This window comes from Meleagris gallopavo, chromosome 8 (genome assembly GCF_905368555.1).
Source record: "Meleagris gallopavo chromosome 8, MGAL_WU_HG_1.1, whole genome shotgun sequence".
In the NCBI taxonomy this organism is placed as follows: Eukaryota; Metazoa; Chordata; class Aves; order Galliformes; family Phasianidae; genus Meleagris; species Meleagris gallopavo.
Genome location: NC_139411.1, coordinates 25,967,304 through 25,984,846, shown reverse-complemented (window position 1 = coordinate 25,984,846; position 17,543 = coordinate 25,967,304). Strand labels below are relative to the sequence as shown.

At 40.2% G+C, this 17,543-nt stretch overlaps 1 protein-coding gene across 8 annotated transcripts in view; it reads left to right on the top strand.

Moving 5' to 3' along the window:
• The first annotated feature begins 1,108 nt into the window (after positions 1–1,108).
• The window catches only part of GPAM (glycerol-3-phosphate acyltransferase, mitochondrial), a 30,630-nt gene continuing 14,195 nt past the window's right edge, over positions 1,109–17,543 (top strand). For 2 of the 8 annotated variants that reach the window (XM_010714765.3, XM_003208170.4), the window contains exons 1-11: positions 1,254–1,577; positions 2,892–3,021; positions 5,229–5,348; positions 8,225–8,298; positions 10,582–10,695; positions 11,919–12,068; positions 12,842–12,938; positions 13,831–13,967; positions 14,948–15,047; positions 15,766–15,978; positions 16,371–16,484. In XM_010714765.3, the coding sequence (XP_010713067.1) occupies positions 2,920–3,021; positions 5,229–5,348; positions 8,225–8,298; positions 10,582–10,695; positions 11,919–12,068; positions 12,842–12,938; positions 13,831–13,967; positions 14,948–15,047; positions 15,766–15,978; positions 16,371–16,484 (1,221 nt within the window). In that variant the 5' untranslated portion in view covers positions 1,254–1,577; positions 2,892–2,919. Of the gene's footprint in view, positions 1,223–1,253; positions 1,578–1,747; positions 1,842–2,891; positions 3,022–5,228; positions 5,349–8,224; positions 8,299–10,581; positions 10,696–11,918; positions 12,069–12,841; positions 12,939–13,830; positions 13,968–14,947; positions 15,048–15,765; positions 15,979–16,370; positions 16,485–17,543 lie in introns of those variants that run through there. The other 6 variants (XM_010714764.3, XM_010714763.3, XM_085229254.1 and 3 more) reach the window with 6 other exon arrangements.

Sequence of the window (17,543 nt, the reverse complement as noted above, 5' to 3'; positions counted from 1 at the left end):
AAGAGCTGAGTGTTTCACTAGATCACATTATTAAAGTGTGATGTGAAAAGCAGTTGTAAACTCCAAAGCCTGCCTTACAACAAACAGAGCACCTTTGCTTGCTAAAGAGGTCCTAAATCTCTTCTGGGCCATAAGCTGCAGAATGCACTTAGGAAAGCATCAGGTCTTTTGTTTTGAAAAGAATACTTAATATTCTCCTGGATATGGGAGAAACAGGAAAATGGGGAAGTTCACGAACGCATGTAGTTTGGGTTTCTGTCAAATCTCATGCACTTTCAGTGTGACAAGCTTGGGTAGTTCTTGTTTGTAGTAAGGTCAAAATGGCATCTAGAATCACAGAATCATAGAATGGCTTGGGTTGGAAGGCACCCCAAGGATCATCGCATTCCAACCCCCCTGTCACAGGCAGGGCCACCAACCTCCAGATCTGGCACTGGACCGGGCTGCCCAGGGTCCCATCCAACCTGGGTTTGAACACCTCCCGGGAAGGCGCAGCTGCAGTCTCTCAGGGCAGCCTGTTCCAGCACCTCACCACTTTCTCTGTAAAGAACTTCCCCCTTACATCTAATCTAAACCTTCCCTTCTTGAGCTTAAAACCATTCTCCTTTATCCTATCACTGTTTATCCTTGTAAAAAGTTGGTTCCCCTTTTAAATACCGGACGGCTGCAATGAGGTCTGCTCAAAGAGAATCCCTCCCTGGCTTAATTTAAAAAATAAAGTAAATAGAATATGCGATGTGTTACTTTGTACCTGTTCTGCTCCGTATAAATAACAATGCAGACAGCAGCCTTCCTAAAGGCACATAGCTCGAACCTACACCCCAGCGACTTTAAATAGCCCAGCAACGCCAAAGACAAAATATACGATGATCCCATGTTTGCTTGCATGCAGCAATCTCAATCAACATTTACTTTGGTATTCAGTGAAAGGCAAACTGGCAGTGCCGCAAGGCCGGGGAGACGGATCGATACCTATCCCGAATTTCCCGCAATGGTTCTAACTTCAACAGCTCCGAGCTGCTGCACACCCCTACGAACACGATTTTCGGTTTGTTTGCTTTAAGGGTTTTATTTCCAGCAGCTCCTATTCGAGAGACGAGGCTCGGCGCTGCCGGCAGGGGCTGAGCAGGGCGCAACGCGCAGCATGGCGGCGGGCGCTCAGGAAGTCGCGTCAGGCCCGGCGCCGGCAAGGGGGCAGCGGTTGCAGCCAGAGAGCTCCGCGGTACTGCCCCCGGCGGCGGGGCACTGCAGGGCAGGGCGGGGGCGGGCAGGAGGGGGCGGGCCGGCGGCGGCAGCCGGCGCGGAGCGTGCCGCCGGGAGCGTGAGCGCGGGTTGCGCTGAGAAGGACCGACTGGCGCGGTGCGGGAGGACGGGGAGTTGCGGCTGGCGGGCCGGGGGAGGCCGGGCGGCGGTGCGAGAGCTCGGCGCTGCTCGGGGCCGGCCCCTTGTGCGGCTGCTCGCAGGCTGTGCCACGCTCAGCGCCCTGTGTTATTGATAGCCGGTCTCGGGGATGGCGGGCTGCAGCCGGGTGGCGGCGTGAGCGGAGCGGGCGCTGGGAAGGGCGGATTTTGTCGGAGGTACGTATGGAGCTCCCGCCGCTCGGATCGGCTTCTATAATCGTGTATTTGCGTTGGTTCGCTTGCTGGCCGCGCAGGTGCAGCCAAGGTCACCTTGAGCATAATTTGGGGACGTGTTTCGTTGTCGCTGCTCAGATATTCGTGAGCCCTTTTTTGTATTTATCGCGTAGTTTAGGTGTTGGTTTGCCTGAGCAGCGATGTGAAGAAAGAGGCGAATAGAACTAAGGAGCCAGCAGAGAGGAAGAGGACTCCCTGCGCACATAGGTTGTAACGACACGCAGGTTGTAACGACACGCACACGTGCGGGGCTGCGGCTGTATGGAGAGCTGCGTGTGGGACGGGGAGGTGGGGGGAGAGGTTTGTGCCTGCTGGGAAGGTGCTCAGGGAGGCAGGGTGCTATGCTGAGTTCTTGGGCCTCGGTCCTGCGGAACACCTCGCTCCGGACTGCTGTGTAGCTTGGCTGTGGTACAAGGATGGCTGCAGGGCGGGCACAGCTGCTGCCTGATACTTCTTCTGGTTGGAAACGTTGGGATTCCTTTCTCAATGACACTTCTTGTCTACACATTGCGCTGCTTCTTGACTTGCAGATCAGCAGTACAGTGTGCTGAGTTGTTCTGTTTGGCCTGCTTTTTTTTTTGTTTGTTTGGAGAGGGAGAATTGTTTGCCTTGCTTATTATAGGAAAGATAAAACTTCCATTTCAAAATAATTGAGTTAGCTTAGACTCTTAAAGTGTTTCAATCCGGCAGGTGTGTAATGTCACTTATGGCACCAGCATGCTGAAAGTGGGGCCGTGCTTATGTGTGGAGCACTCCTTCAACTGAGGAGTTTGCAAACTGGTTTGACTGCAGCTAGACCGGTACATAAAATATACTGTGAGATGGGATTAGGAGAGAACATAAGTGAAATTTGGTGTAGGTAATAGGTGTCTTCTGGAAGCAGATGATGAAAGGACGAGGTTACGTAGTGTAAGAGAATGGTAAACTTTTGAAAGTGTGAGTGAAATGTGTAACCTTGCAGCTGGTTTAAGTCACACAGTGAAGAACAGTGGGAAAGCATGAAGAGACTGCATTGATCTGCATTGGGAATAACAGCAGAGGGAGGAAAATCAGCTGGTAGCTGATTGATGTGCTTCGATCAGGCGAAGTTTAAATGAACTTCCTCAGTATTTAACTTCTACTGAAAAGTGCAGGAATAGCTGTTAGCTAATTTATTGTTAAATACCCGTCACTGAAATTGTGTGTATACATATTTATGTAAATATTTACATTTGTCTGTATTTGTATTTATATAAATATTTATCTGTTATTTTGTAGCATCTGATCTTCTGTTAACTCGTGTGTCATGGATGAAACTGCTTTGTCGCTTGGAACAATTGATGTTTCTTATTTATCCACCTCAGCAGAGTGCAGTGTCAGTAGATGTAAGCATTCCAATGAAGAATGGGTAAGTAAAAATACTGAATGTAGCTAGTCATCTTACCTTTTTTTTTTTTTTTTAATTCAAGTTGAAGGCAGGTTGTGTTGTGTTGTTTTTTTTTTCATTTTGAAGATACCACCTCTTATGCATTATACAGGTTTTGGTTTTAATTGAACTTTGAAATGTAAAGAAGAACCAACAATCCAAAGCTGCTCCAACAACTAATGACTGCTTGGAAGAGAAAATCTTCACATCAATCCCAATTTGTAGTCTTATAGTGTCCTGTTGTGACATTATTCATCATTTTATGTAGTAGCAAACATGCAGAATTACATTTTGTAAGGGACTGATGTCAAACAGGAGGTTATACAGAGAGCTGGATGTACTTGTTTTAAATGTGTAAGGGAAAAGGACCAAGAGGTTAAAGATGCAAGGTAATGTAACTGTTATAGTTGGAGCTAATCATGCAGTGCAGTAAGCAGAGAAAACTTGGTGGGTATAAATAAGGAACCTATGAAAAGTCTGTGTCCTCTGTTGAGTGAGTCTTGGGATTTGTAGGAGATTGAGCAGGGAGTGAGCAGAGAGGGCCAGCTGAAGCAAAAAGCCACATGGGGATGAACGTGCTGCTCATTTGTATAGAAGCATAAGTCAGGAGGAATTGGCTCTGTTCTGAAGAGGAGTTTGAACTTGGTAAGGAAGAAGGGTTGAAGATATAATCAGAGTTGAGGGAAAGGGCAAATGTTTCATTGGCTGGATTTTGTATCTAGCTAGATGTGGAATAGCAAATGCTTCAAGCTTAAGGGGGGAAGGTTTAGATTGGATGTCAGGGGGAAGCTCTGAGAGAGTGGTGAGGTGCTGGAACAGGCTGCCCAGAGAGCTGTGGATGCCCCATCCCTGGCGGTGTTCAAGCCCAGGTTGGATGGGACCCTGGGCAGCCTGGTCTAATGCCTGATCTGGAGGTTGGTGGCCCTGCATGCAGCAGAGGGGGTTGGAATGTGATGATCCTTGGGTCCTTTCCAACCCAGCCATTCTCCGATAAGTGGCAGTAACTGAGAGGTCTGTAAGAGAGGGATGAACTCAAGCAAAAACAATAGGGTGGAGGTGTTGTCAGAAGGTAGTAAGAAAGTTTGGACAGGCTTGGAAGCATCAGAAGGAAGACATTTTTGTTACAGTGATGGAGACAGGGAATTAGCATTACTGAGGGTGATAGAGAAGGGACTGATTGGAACTTTATGATTTTGATGCTTATTAATTTCAGATAGAAGAGTTAACCTTGGAATAATTTCATATTCATACTGCTTTCCAAATGTCACATATGCCTATTTTTGTTCTCAGTCATCTTCAGTGTTACTTTTGACTTTCTGGTTGTCTCTCAGTGGGCTGGCTTTCTAGCTGGATAGATGATGATCTATATTTGTGTTTCTGGCCCAATGCTGGATTATGGTACTGGTTCTACCATACTTGCCTTCCACTAGAATGTACTGTTTTGGTTTGTTTCAGTGGCTTCCCTTTTTGTTAAAAACTTTACAATATTTTATTTAGAAAATCTGAGTGCGGTGGTCCTGATGCTCATGCAAACAAACATTCAGTAGTCTTTAATGCAGGCTTTGTCAAACTTCTAGTTAAGTATATATTCATTAAGTCCTAACAAACAGAATGTGTTCTGTAAACATAATTTCTTCTGAATTTACGGTTCTGTAATCTACTCCTAACAATGGCACAGTGGTACCTTTTCCACATTGCTTTCAATAAAACTGCTGAAGAAGAGCTTACAGAGTCAGCAGGGTTTGTGTTTGGTGCGTACTCAAATTGCAATTCTACAGGGTGTTGTCCACTAAAAGCTTGAAATAGATTGCTGATATTACAAGCACCTTTACGTTAAGTGTGTAATTTACTGTTAACTTCTCCCCCTTTTCTCAGTTGTCAGTTTTCTTGCTGTTTCTCACAAGAGTTATTGCTGACACACAAAATGTTTAAATAAACAAATGCTCCAGTCCTTAAGATATCTAAGCACAACGCATTGGTTTTGCTTTTATTTTTTAAAATGACATCATTTGGAGATGATAGAATAAACTTTAGGAAAAATCTTGGAAAAATAAGTGTTAGTTACAGATAAATTTTTGGGGAAGTTTTGTGTGCATGTGTCTGGCAGCTCCTCTAATGAAAAGTTTTCAAATACCCAGTGTTTGTTTATACGTTGCTGGATATTTACATAGTCTCCTTTTATTCTGCAGGGAGAGTGTAACTCTAGGCCTACTCTCTTCCGATCTGCCACTTTAAAATGGAAGGAGACTCTGAGCAGAAAAAGGCCATTTGTGGGACGATGTTGCTACGTGTGCACTCCCCAGAGCCGGGTAAGAAGATTATGAGCTGGATTATGTTTGACAATAATGCATAGTTGAAGTGTAATGTAGTTTCTTACCTTCAGAATTAAGGTCAGAATGTTCTTGATTTGTAAAGGAATATAGTTTTTCTACTTTGCTTGTGCTTATTTTTTTCTTTGTTACGGGATTAATGGTTGTCACAGATCTGTTGTGACATTTTGTCTCTTCTTTCCAGTAGTTACTTCTTGCCCCAAACTCTGCAGCTCTTTAGAATTAGCACTATGAAATTGTATGGAAAAAATGTGCCTAGGTTAGTAATTGACATTTGGTGCTTATGAAAGTGCTAAGGTTTAATTTTAGTACACTTATTTCTATTGAAACATTTGATACCATACTGCTCTTTAAAACTGAAGAAATCAATCCTGTGCTTGAGAAAACAGCTTGGTTTTCTGCACCCAAGTACTTTTTGGCTTGCCTGGCCATCCTCGCAACACAAGCTGATTACAATAGTGGGAATATTTGTCTGCTGGGAGCAGCCTGAAGTTGATGGCTCTAAGGGCATTGCAGCAGCTGATTTAAAGTGTGAGCTTTGCTGAACTGTGCTGAGGAGGCTTTGTTAAGTAGAAGATGTAAAATGATAAGTGGCCTGATGTAGTTTGCGACCAGTTCATCACCTAATTTGACTATATGTACACTGCAGGCTTTAAATTGCACTCTCCTACATCTGCACTGAGCTTCATAGTTGGCTGGGCTGAAATGAAAATTTGCCTTTTCCCTGAACCAAGGAAAAATTGTTATTTCACTGTATTACTGTGCCAAATGGAAAACTGCTACAGTGTTAAACAAATGTGAGATAGAAATCCAAATTTGCTGTGAAGGGTGTGGGTGAGATGGTCAGCAAGACAAGCAATTAGACTTGGGGCTGCTTTGAACAGACACTTAAGTGTTTTGACTTGTAAAAAACTATAGTAATCCTTAGCTTAGACCTTTTTATATTTAGTAATTAGGCTGTTCCTCTTGACTTGGGAATTCCACTTAAAGAAGAGAAATCTTGTTCTGTATTTTGTCTATTTAATGAGAAATTACCTGTCTTGAGATCTCACTTAGGAAAGGGGCAGGATCTGATTGAGTCCTTTATTGCGCTCTCCCACAAGAAGAAGCTACTGTTCTTGATGCAGACAGCAACAAACTCTCATTAGACTCCAGATGTTTCATTTACTCTCACTATATTTAGTTAATTCCCTTCAGAAAGGGAATTGCTTATTGGGCCTGACTAACACCTTGCTGGTTCTTTAAGTGGCAGAGCTGACTTTTCCCTTGTACATTCTTCCTGCTGTTTTGTGGCTGATTAATTTTACTAACCTGGTAGAAAACTGCTCTATTTATTTATTTATTCTGGCTGTCTTAGTTTTCTGCCTTACCTAAATGAAATTCTCTCACTGAAGAGTGATATTGATCAGTGCTACAAGCAGTCGAAGTTAAGAGGTGTGGGATGGGGCTCAGGGGGGAAGGATAGGAGGTGGTGTAGCAGCTGAGCTTTTCCCTGGTGCTGCAGGGAGGGATGGTGTGAGCTTGTTTTGTCTCCCAGAACATTTTCTACCTGACATAGGATCAGGGCAGAGCTAAGTGAGGAAAAGCTGAAATGTGACATTGCACCTGGAGGGTGAATTTCACAGAGCGACTTTGGAACCTAATGGGCAGAGCACTGGAATGGACTCACATTCTCTGTTATTCCCTTGGATTTGTTAAGTATTTTTTGGGAGACTAAGAACAAATCATTGCACCTTTTTTGCCTGAATGTTTCATGTAACTTTAAGAGCCACACAACATTATAAGTGCATGTTATAAGAAAGTGAAATTAATTTAAAGTTTCCTTTTAAGTGCCTGAAGTTATGATTTATAGGTTATTTGCCCTGTGCAGGAGTGTTTTAAGATATAGCCAAAGAGCATTTGCTCCCATCGTATTGTGCAACTGATTTGCAGGTAGCATAGAACACTCATATATTTCAGTGTTTGGCAAATGGTGTTTTCTAAACAAAATACAAATCAGGGCTTGTTATAATACAGAACTCTTGTTTGGGCCAGAGATTCATTAAGTCCCATCAGTAGAACCATGAGCCTTTTGACGGGCAGCCTGTGGCATCCAGCTGGACCGCATATCAGGCATCACGTAACAGCTGCCCAAGGGTGAGGATATCCATGCTTACATGGCAAATCACCTTCACACTCCTGCTCTGCCCGAACAACAAACTTAATCCACATAAGGACTCTAGATGCCAGACTATCAGCTGTGCTGGGATGAGTTTGGGAATAGTTCCACTTTGGATAAACAAATATTCCCTGGCAGGCAGACCTGAGCTTTCACCTTCCAAGTAAGAATCTTGTCCAAAAGATTAGTTTCTTTCTGTCCAAATAATGTTTAATTATAAAACCGGTGCATTGCCAAGAGGAAATAGATAAAACCACTGCAAATGTGCATTTCAAGAAAGGCAAAAACAAGATAACAAAGAAGAGAGATGGTCACCAGTAATAAAGTAGCAATGGATCAGACCCACTGCCAATTTTGCAGCAGAAGTCAGGTAAGTCTGATTTGTGTTACATCAGAAACTAGTAAAAAATTATGGCTTGAAGAAAGCAAACCAAAACACGTTTCTTTTTTTCTGTATGCAGTAAAACCTAGGGACTACATTGAAAGTACTGGAACTGGGAATGGTGGCTTTCTGGATTTTTATTTCCATTTCAAAACATTTTATGTATATTTTGCAAGCAAGTTCAGCACTTCTCTGTTTTGACTTTTGATTGTAATAGAGGTGAAAACATTGCAGTATTATTATTAGGAATGTGAAAACACAACCATTTTTACAAAGGGAAATAGTCATGCAATCTTCTTTTCCTTGGTTTTTCAGGATAACTTCTTCAATGCTAGTATTCCTTCTTTGGGTCTACGTAATGTCATATATATCAATGAAACACACACCAGGTAATGTAACAAGTCTTTCTTTTACTTTTGGAATTCAGTGTGTTCTGATCTTTGGGTTAGTCCAGACTGAGTGAATACATGTTGTTCTGAAATACAGGACCTGACGCTGGCTTCAGGAAAGGTCTATACTTGTAAAATCTGGCTGTGTGCATTTGAACAAAGTCCTTTGGGGTAATAGGCAAAGAGTGTAAAGGTCATACCTATTTCACAAAACACAAGGGATGTACAAACCTTTTTTCCCTTCAGTGCAGCATCTGTAGCATAATGCTGGGAGGAGCTTTTTTTGGTTCCCACACTGAAGAATGACTTCAGGCAGCATTTTAATATAATGAGCAAGTCTGGCTCACAATTTAGGCTTTGACTACTATTACTAATGATAGTTAAATCTGAAAATGTTTTGCTAGACTGTGGTAGTGTGTAGCTTCTGAAGGGTGGTGTATGTGACCTAAGCAAGGTTTTGTATATTTCTGCTATGTGAAATATGTCTTCTGTTCTGGGATGAAGTTGCTGGAACTACACAAAAATTTTAATGTTGTTCTTTGGAAAGTTAATAATGCTTGCTGTAGTTTTTACAGTAATCATTAGCATAAGCAGATTCTGCAGTGTTTGCTGTGGAGTCAGAGCAAACAAAGAGAGGCCAGCAGCCTGAAAGAAATGAGCCCAAGTGTCTGAGTGGAAGAAAGGCAGTATTGTGCTGTGCTTGAGAGGCAGGAAGCTAATGTTTGAGACTGTTCTTTCTTCGATTCTGAATTAATTATTTTTTTTAAGAGTTGTTTGTAGTTTAGAATACAGAAAAGTAACTCAGATGAGGTTTAACTTTTTTAAGATTAGTTTCCAAAGTCTCATCCTTGAATGATTTTGAAAATTTCTTAAGTTAGAAATCTAAGAGCAAGAAAATGTGAGTTAAGTATTATTCTGAAATAATGCCTCTAGCTTAGAATGTCATTAGTCTGAAAATTGATTATTTTAATGAAGTTCTGAGGTCCCTGGGATTAGACAGTAACAGTTTCTTGGTCTTAGGCTGCTTATTGAAACATCACCAGCATCCTTTTTCTGAGATGTGATTGTGTCAGTTCTGTAATTTGGAACCAGGTTCTATTCAAAATAATGTATCTTGACGGGATTTGCTCTGAGTTGTTTCTCCTGTCATTACAGGTTATGATTGGAAAACAGGTTTTCTAATTATTCTACATTGTGTCTAAACTTTAAAATGAGTATAGGAGCCTTTATGTCTTGGCAGATCCCTCCAATAGTTGGGGCTTTTGCAATTTGTTTTAGTTACCAAAACTTTTGTCAGAAAGAAGCATACCTCTTTCACTTTACTTTTTAGAAAAATTGATAGAGCTGTCAGACTCAGATGGGAAGGGGAAAATGGAAGAGCAATTAGAACAGTGTCAGCAGTCTACTTCCCTGACAGTGTGGTTAGCAAAATTCTTGGTCCTTTGAGACAGTCTGAATATTTGTATAACTGTTAGGCGGCAGTGTGGATTGCTTGTGCATGTACAGTCATCCTAATTACAGTAGGATTGGCATGCGTGCTCAGACTGCTGGGTGTTCTGCAATATACAGTTTTCTTCTAATCTTTTATAGCTGTTTGCAATACGGATAAAACACACTGAGAGGTGGTAGGGAAGTTGAACTGCCAGCATTAGCAGCTGGGGTGACTGCAGGCAGGTGAGACCTTAGTGGCATGGCAGTGCAGTAGCTACCTGCAGCATTTCTGTCTGTGACTGGGTCAACCACTGGAGCAGCACATTACATTGCACTGCCAGCCCTAAGAACAGAGTTCTTGTAAACACAAGTGGAGAAAAAGGATAGGCTTTGAATGCTTCAGTAGTTTCTTATGCCTTATGCAGTGCATCTCTTCCCATGTTGCCATTCTGCTGTGTCCTCAGCGGTGCTTTCTATATCACTTGGTACAGACAGATGATAGAAAAGCCCAGGCTCTGTCAATTGTGCTCCAGACTTTGTACCTGACCTCAGCAACCTGCTTCTTTCTCAAATTAACAGCTTCTCACAATTTTATGTTCTGTGTTCGTGGAGATCTTTCAGCAGTGAAGTGCAAGTAAGCTTCAAATCTTTCCACATGTGCAAGGTAATGAAAGAGTATTGCACAATACTAGATGCTCAGCTGGCCAAGATCTAAGGTACAGAGAATACAGAAGTTTTTAAGTAGATCTTCAAAGAACTTCACTGCTTTTGCTTCTTAAGTGGTACTTTTTTAGGCATTTTTAAAGCTCTTTTTTATGAGAGTGACACTCAAACATGCTTCATGTTTTGTAGGTACAGAGGGTGGCTTGCAAGACGACTTTGTTATGTTCTTTTTGTGCTAGAGAGGGATGCTCATAAGGGAATGTTTGCCAAGAACCTGACAGAAAATGTGCTGAATAGCAGTAGGTAAGTTGATGCAAAATAAACTGCTTTTTGTATGACTTAAATCATATGATAATGTGTCAGAATTTGGAAACTGCAGGCTTTGAAAACTAGTCTATTTAAAATATCAGAAGATACAATCTCTTTAGCACAGCACTTCGGAACTGTAGCTTGCAGTTTCTGTTTGAATAATAGGAGGAGATTTATAATTCTTAATCTCAAAATAAACAATGCATTATGGGCAGACAGCAGACTCAGTACACAGAAAAATAAACTGCTATGTGGAAATGCTTCAGACTTCTGTTTATATAATTCAAGTAAATCACTATTACTTGCAGCTATACTGCTGCTATCAAAAATTACCAGTCCTTCAGAAAGAGTGGGAAAGTGTAATTTCAGAGTCCCCTAGTATGATGGCAGTGTGAGGCAAAACTGGAAAAAGACTGTAGTGATGAAATTCCTGCTCTTTACTTTGTGGAGCTTGTTTTCTGTCTCATACTGCATTTCAAGTGCTGTGTTGAGCCTTTGATCAGCTTGCTATTAAGGTATCCATTTTCTGTGGACACAGGAAAACTGAGCCTCATGCCTCTCCTCATGTCTAGTTTTATTGGAGGCTACACACCATCTGCATTAACATTCTGTACTCTTGAATTTTTAATGTTCAAGACCCATCTGAAGATGATAATGTTGGTTTTGAAAAACAAAGCAGGCTACCTTGTGCCACAGTTATTGTGTACTAGCCCATGTAATTGCTCATGTATGTGTTCTAAATGGAGAAAGCAGACTGTGTAATATTTTTTTATAAGAAACTGAGAATTCAAAGGGAAAGATATTGTAGAAGTAGAAAACTGCAACTACATAAATCTGTGATGAGGTCAGTGAAATTGTCAGAAAAAGCAAAGTCCACCAAAGAGGAGATTTCATGTGTTCTTTTGCACTTTTAACCTTGTTAACCCTTTCTAAAAGTCAATGATCAGTTAGTGTGGGTACCTATGAAGTGTGGACATACTATTTTTTGTGGTCAAATTTGATGGCATATATCTGTCATCCCCCCCTTTCCAATTGGAGCTTACTGGTATTGAATTAGAGGTAATTAGGTAGAGAATTTGGAGTACACAAGTCTTTGGTGTGGTTCTTCTTTTATGATTGTGAATTATTGCTGAAGTAGCTCATTTCCAGTAGTTGTTGTCTGTCTCGAACTCTTCTGTTGCACAACTGTCTCATAAATTTTACTTCTTTAATGTTAGGGTACAGAAGGCCATCGTAGATGAAGCTTCTGAGCCAAGTGTTCCAGGTAGCTTTGCTCAGGTGGATCCTAAAGCTATCAACAAAGTGAAAAAAAAAGCTAGGAAAATTCTTCAGGAAATGGTAGCAAATGTGTCACCGGCTTTAATCAGGTAATGAAAATGGCTCATCAGTATTGTCGATGGGTAGAAGAACAAAAGAGAGAGCCTCTCTCTGTGTAGTACCAGCAGAGCTTATAATGTATTATTCATAAATAATGAATAATTATTCATAAATAATAAGACATTATTCATAAAAACAACTTTTCTGATGTTAACTAGAGAAAGGGTAGATATTCTTCATTTTCAGGTGCAGCAAAAGCCCTCTATTTTTTCAAGGGATAAACCTAATTACATAATTAAATACAAACTTTTTTTTTCCTGAAGCTAGGCTTGGTTCTAGTGCTTTACACCAATGTTTTTCTGGTAACCCATTGAATATTATAGCTTGTAGTTATCAGCATTTTAGTCTTATCTTACATATAATATTCTACTGTGATGTCTACTTTTATAATAAAGTTGAATATTGTTTTGCCACAAAATGAGATGCATGCTGTCACCTAATGTGCTTATCCACCAGCTTAGTTATTGCCATTAATTGTAGGACCTCTTAACTTGCCCCATATGTTAAGCAGTCTCTGCAATTTGAACAGCCTCTGTGGTTGCTGCAACTTTTCAGCCTTTTGTAATTATGACACAAATGTAGTAACTAATCACAGCTTTAGTTGATAGGTGAAGACTTGTTAAGCAACTTGATTTCACAGTGAGTTTGTTTGAGTGTGAAATAATGAAATTGTTTGGCTTTATCTTCAGTCATATGGAAGCAGTGTAAAAATAAAGGTAGCAATGAGTGAAAGTCTTTGAATTATGTTTGTTCTTTTCTTCAGGTTGACTGGTTGGGTGTTACTGAAGTTATTTAACAGCTTTTTCTGGAATATTCAGGTTCACAGAGGTCAAATAGAAATGGTCAAAGCAGCAACGGAGGTAAGGGGGATGGGAAAGTGTTTAGGCAGATTTTTGATGGAGTTTCATTTCTGTTGGTGTTTACATTTATAGCACTTTCTGTTCTCAGAAGGGTTCTGCTAAGTCTGTGTGACAGAATTGTGTAACCTTAAATACTATGTCAGCTCTGGTTTTGTCTTTGCTTCAGGATCAAATTTTAACTATAAAACTGATTATCTTATAACCTCCATCCAGGATAATTTCTTTTTCTATGCCTGGACAAACAGTACTAAATTAGTAGGTATGTTTAGGATTTTCCGAATTACTCTTGCCTTAATTTGGAGTAGAAAACAATTAAGAAATCAAGAGCCTTCTGTGCTGTCAAATTGTTGCTGGGCTTTAAATTGTTTCTGAAGTTGATTAAAAGCACCACCTAAAACTGCTGTTTTGTTTACACTCAAATGAATTGACTCTTTCTTTGCAGGATTTGTTTCTACAAAGATACATTAGATAAATGGAAGAGAGAAAAAAAACTGTTGCCAATATTTTTTTTTTAACCTTTTGATTACAGTTTTTAAGAACCCCAATATTAGGTTCTTTTTGTTGATGTCTTATGAAAAGAAATAGCAACACTTGGACAATGGCCCCTTTAAACTTATTAATTGCTGTATCAGTGCTGTGAGTTTGAAGATTATCAGTCATTGTTTCTCACAAGCACACAACTGAAAACTGCGGTCCATCGAAATACAATTCAGAAAAGTGTTGGCATTACCACAGCTGAATGAAAACCAGAAGTAAACTGAATGCTGGCAACTGAAAAATACCATCTCTTCTAATAATATGATAGCAATCTCAACAATGGATTTTTAAAAAGGAGTAATATTCTACATTTCTAATCAACTGTCGTCTTGTTTTTCTTCTCTCCCTTCCATAGATGAATTTGCCTCTTATTTTCTTGCCTGTTCATAAATCTCACATTGATTACCTGCTCCTTACATTCATACTTTTCTGCCATAACATCAAAGCACCCTATATTGCTGCAGGGAATAACCTCAACATCCCCATCTTCAGGTAAAGTTAATAAGTTGCATGGAAGTTCTTATTATCTGAAAAAGAGGGGATTGTCAGGGACCAGTTGAGCAGTATATCTTACAACCACACATAAGGGAATCTGAGGATTATTGGGCACATTAGTAGAACTTTTTGCTTCCTATTGCATTCTCAGAGAGAGACCATCACAAAATCCTTTTGATAAAGTCTGCCATAACCTAAGTGGGGTAAGGAGTAGTAATTTCTTGTCAAGTAAGTGACTAAGAAAAGACTAATATGTGAGTAATGTGTGGAACTTCTTATGAAGTTTAATGAACCAGCTATTGGGCAGTGACAGTACTGAGTGCATAATGTTTTGTGGGAAACTACTCCAGTTTGTTCGGTGTTTAAATTGTGTTGGTCTTCTATGCAATTTTTGCCAGGGAGCAGGTGTTTGGGGATACTGATCTCCGAAGAGCTCCTGGATTTTGTGGAGCATACAAAGGAAAGAAGGGGGGTGTCTTGGATGTTATGCACCAGTAGGTGCTGGTCTCTTATTATCCCAGTATGAAAGGATGTTCTCATGAGGGTTTCTTGGTGCACTTTTGGATTAACACAAGTCCACGCAGATGGTGTAACTGCTGGTAGGGAGTGGGAGTTGCCTGCATGCTCCTCTGTTAAGATTAGTTGGCTGAGGTTATCATGCAGCCAGGGCATATACGCAGCACAACATGGGCATAAAGGCCTGCTCACATAAGCTGTTCTTTGGGTCACAACTCCCTGACTTACAGTGCTCAGGTTCACTACAGTGGATAAGTGGTCTGTTAATATAGTGAAATGAAATGAGTCAGTGTAGAGAAGCCTATTTCATTCAAAATATCTATGTGCTCCCATAATCTATGAAAAGATTAATGCATTTATAGTAACTTCAGTTTCTGTTGTGTGCTAGGAATTTTGCACCGAGTGGGTAGTAGCTTCCTATGGACTGAAACCCATGAGTGTAATTGTTCTTGATTTTGTAGCACACTGATCCGCAAGCTAGGAGGATTTTTCATTCGTCGAAAGTTGGATCAGAGTCCTGATGGTCAGAAGGATTTCCTTTATAGAGCTTTGCTGTATGTGGTATGTATTTCTTGCCTGTGTGTCCATGGATAGTGCTTGGGTTGGGTGGTTGATGGGAGAGTGACTTCCATCAGTTGGGAGAGGGTTTTTTGGGGTTTGAATTTGTTTAGAGTTCATTTTACATAAGCAGAGTACATTTTTGCATCAAGACTTAAATGCATGATGTAAAAGAGAACGAAATGCCCAGTACCTTCCAGGATGAAGTTTTCACCTTGTGCAACCTTTGTTAAAGAAATGGAATTAAGATTTCTGGATGAATACTAGATTTAAGCCTTGTTTCCCTGATTTCTTTTGTACTGGGGCATATCTACATCAGTTTTCTTTACTTAATGGAAGTCTCTGTTTATGATGTGTTGATGTGCTTCTTTGTGCAATTGAGTAGAATAGCTCTGTTTTCATCTTGGAGGATGAGATGTTCTGAGGAACCTGAAGAAGAGACATATGCAATTCAAATGAATCAACTGATGTTAGAGATATTCTTGAATGGCTTTATACTGCTTGTATATTCATGCAAATTAAATAACAGTTTGGTCTGGATTTGTGTCAGGCATTCATTATTGTTTATTCTTCTAAGTATTCATGCCAAGTCACACTTGTGGTCTTTCTAAGGGTTTCTAAGAGAGAATGATTGCTGATGAGGAACAATGTGTTTCAAATGTGAACTTAGCAGTATATGAAGATATGTATTTTTCTTCTTCTTCAATCTCTTCATATTCAGCACATAGAAGAATTGTTGAGACAGCAACAGTTTTTAGAAATATTCTTGGAAGGCACACGGTCTCGAAGTGGAAAGACATCCGGTCCTAGAGCAGGTCTTTTGTCTGTGGTAGTGGATGCTCTCTTCTCAAATGCTACTCCTGATGTCCTAATTATACCTGTGGGAATCTCCTACGATCGCATAATTGAAGGTCACTATAACAGTGAACAGCTGGTAAGGGCAATTGAATAACCTGTTTTGCCTGGGGATTTTCTATTGATATGTGGGAGAGTCTGTTACACAGCTAAATGATGTGCGAGCAGTTCTCTGTCACATGCACTTGCTGTTTGTGATGAAGAGTGTAAAGCTGTGAATCACAAAACCTCTGTGATGGAGATTGCTGAAGAATGGGTTACATACTTGTAAGTGCCAATTCATGACATATAACCATTTAAATGTATTACTTTTCATATGGAAAAACAATAGTTCTCTAGATTTACTTGAAGTTAGAAAGCATATCAGCAGTTTTACCCTTGTGTCTATTGAATCTAGTTTGATTTTAAACACAGCTTTATAATTGTAAATTGGAAAAAAAAAATAATAAACCAACCATTCATGTTTTCCAGGGCAAGCCTAAGAAGAATGAAAGTCTTTGGGGTATAGCGAGAGGAGTCTTCAGGATGCTGCGGAAGAATTATGGATGTGTCAGAGTAGATTTTGCACAACCATTTTCCTTAAAAGTAAGTTTGATATTTCGAAGAATTTTTTTTGAAGATTTGATGTTTTTGCTGTTTCAGCAGTGACACACTTATGCAATGCTAACTGCCTTCGCTTTTAAATTCTTATGGATTTCTTTGCAGAATCTGCTAGTATTACACTTAATTTATATATATTTCAGTAGTCTGTGTTCTGCTATGGTATAGCTTACTTTTAGAGTGACTTTAATAAGATTAACATGCTGTAACAACAAGAGAACATTATTCAAATTAATTAGGCATTCCTCTTTCTGCCCTACTTCTCTCAGAAAAGCAGTAGGTTGGAGAGCTTTAGAGGGTTCAATTACCACAGCATGAAATAGTTGTGACTGTCTGCACTGCATTATAATTACTGTAGTAGGGAAAGATATTAATTCACTTACAAGGAGGGCAGCTTGGGTCACTTCCAGGCTATTCTTGTAGAGAGCTAACAATTGCTTCTGGATCAGTATAAGGAAAAGAAGGTTATCTGCCCTGTTAATCTAGTGAAATGCTGATCTCTGTACTTTCCTAACAACCTCTGCCAGCTCTCATTTGTATGCGTACTCATTCTTGTACAACAAAAATAAAATAAGAGTAACTTAAATTTTATCAGTATGCCTTAACCAAGAGTTGCAGAAGCATAACTGCATCATTTTTAAATTAACATGCTTGTATCACTGCAGGTTTTTCTAAGAAAATGAGCTTTTAGGGTTAATTTTAAGCTTTTGCAGCTCTGTGAGTACAGAATTAGAAACAGAAGAGGAAGAGCTGGCTGTGAAAGTCTTTTAAGTAGCTTTCCTGGGAGAACTTTTCCTGACCAGCAGGCCAAGTGGCTCTGTAGTTTCCCACATCAGTCTTCGTAGGAACTGGAAGAACACAGTGTCCCAAAAGCACAGTAATGTAAATGGTAACCTGTAAGGAGAGGCTTCTGAGAAATTTGTAATTCAAGAATTTCAAGTTTGTAGTACAATGTCTGCTTCCTGAGTGCTTTAATTTTATGATGTCTTACAGCTAGAGCTTCTGTAGTCATGTTTACCTATGGAAATTTTTCCTATCCCAATG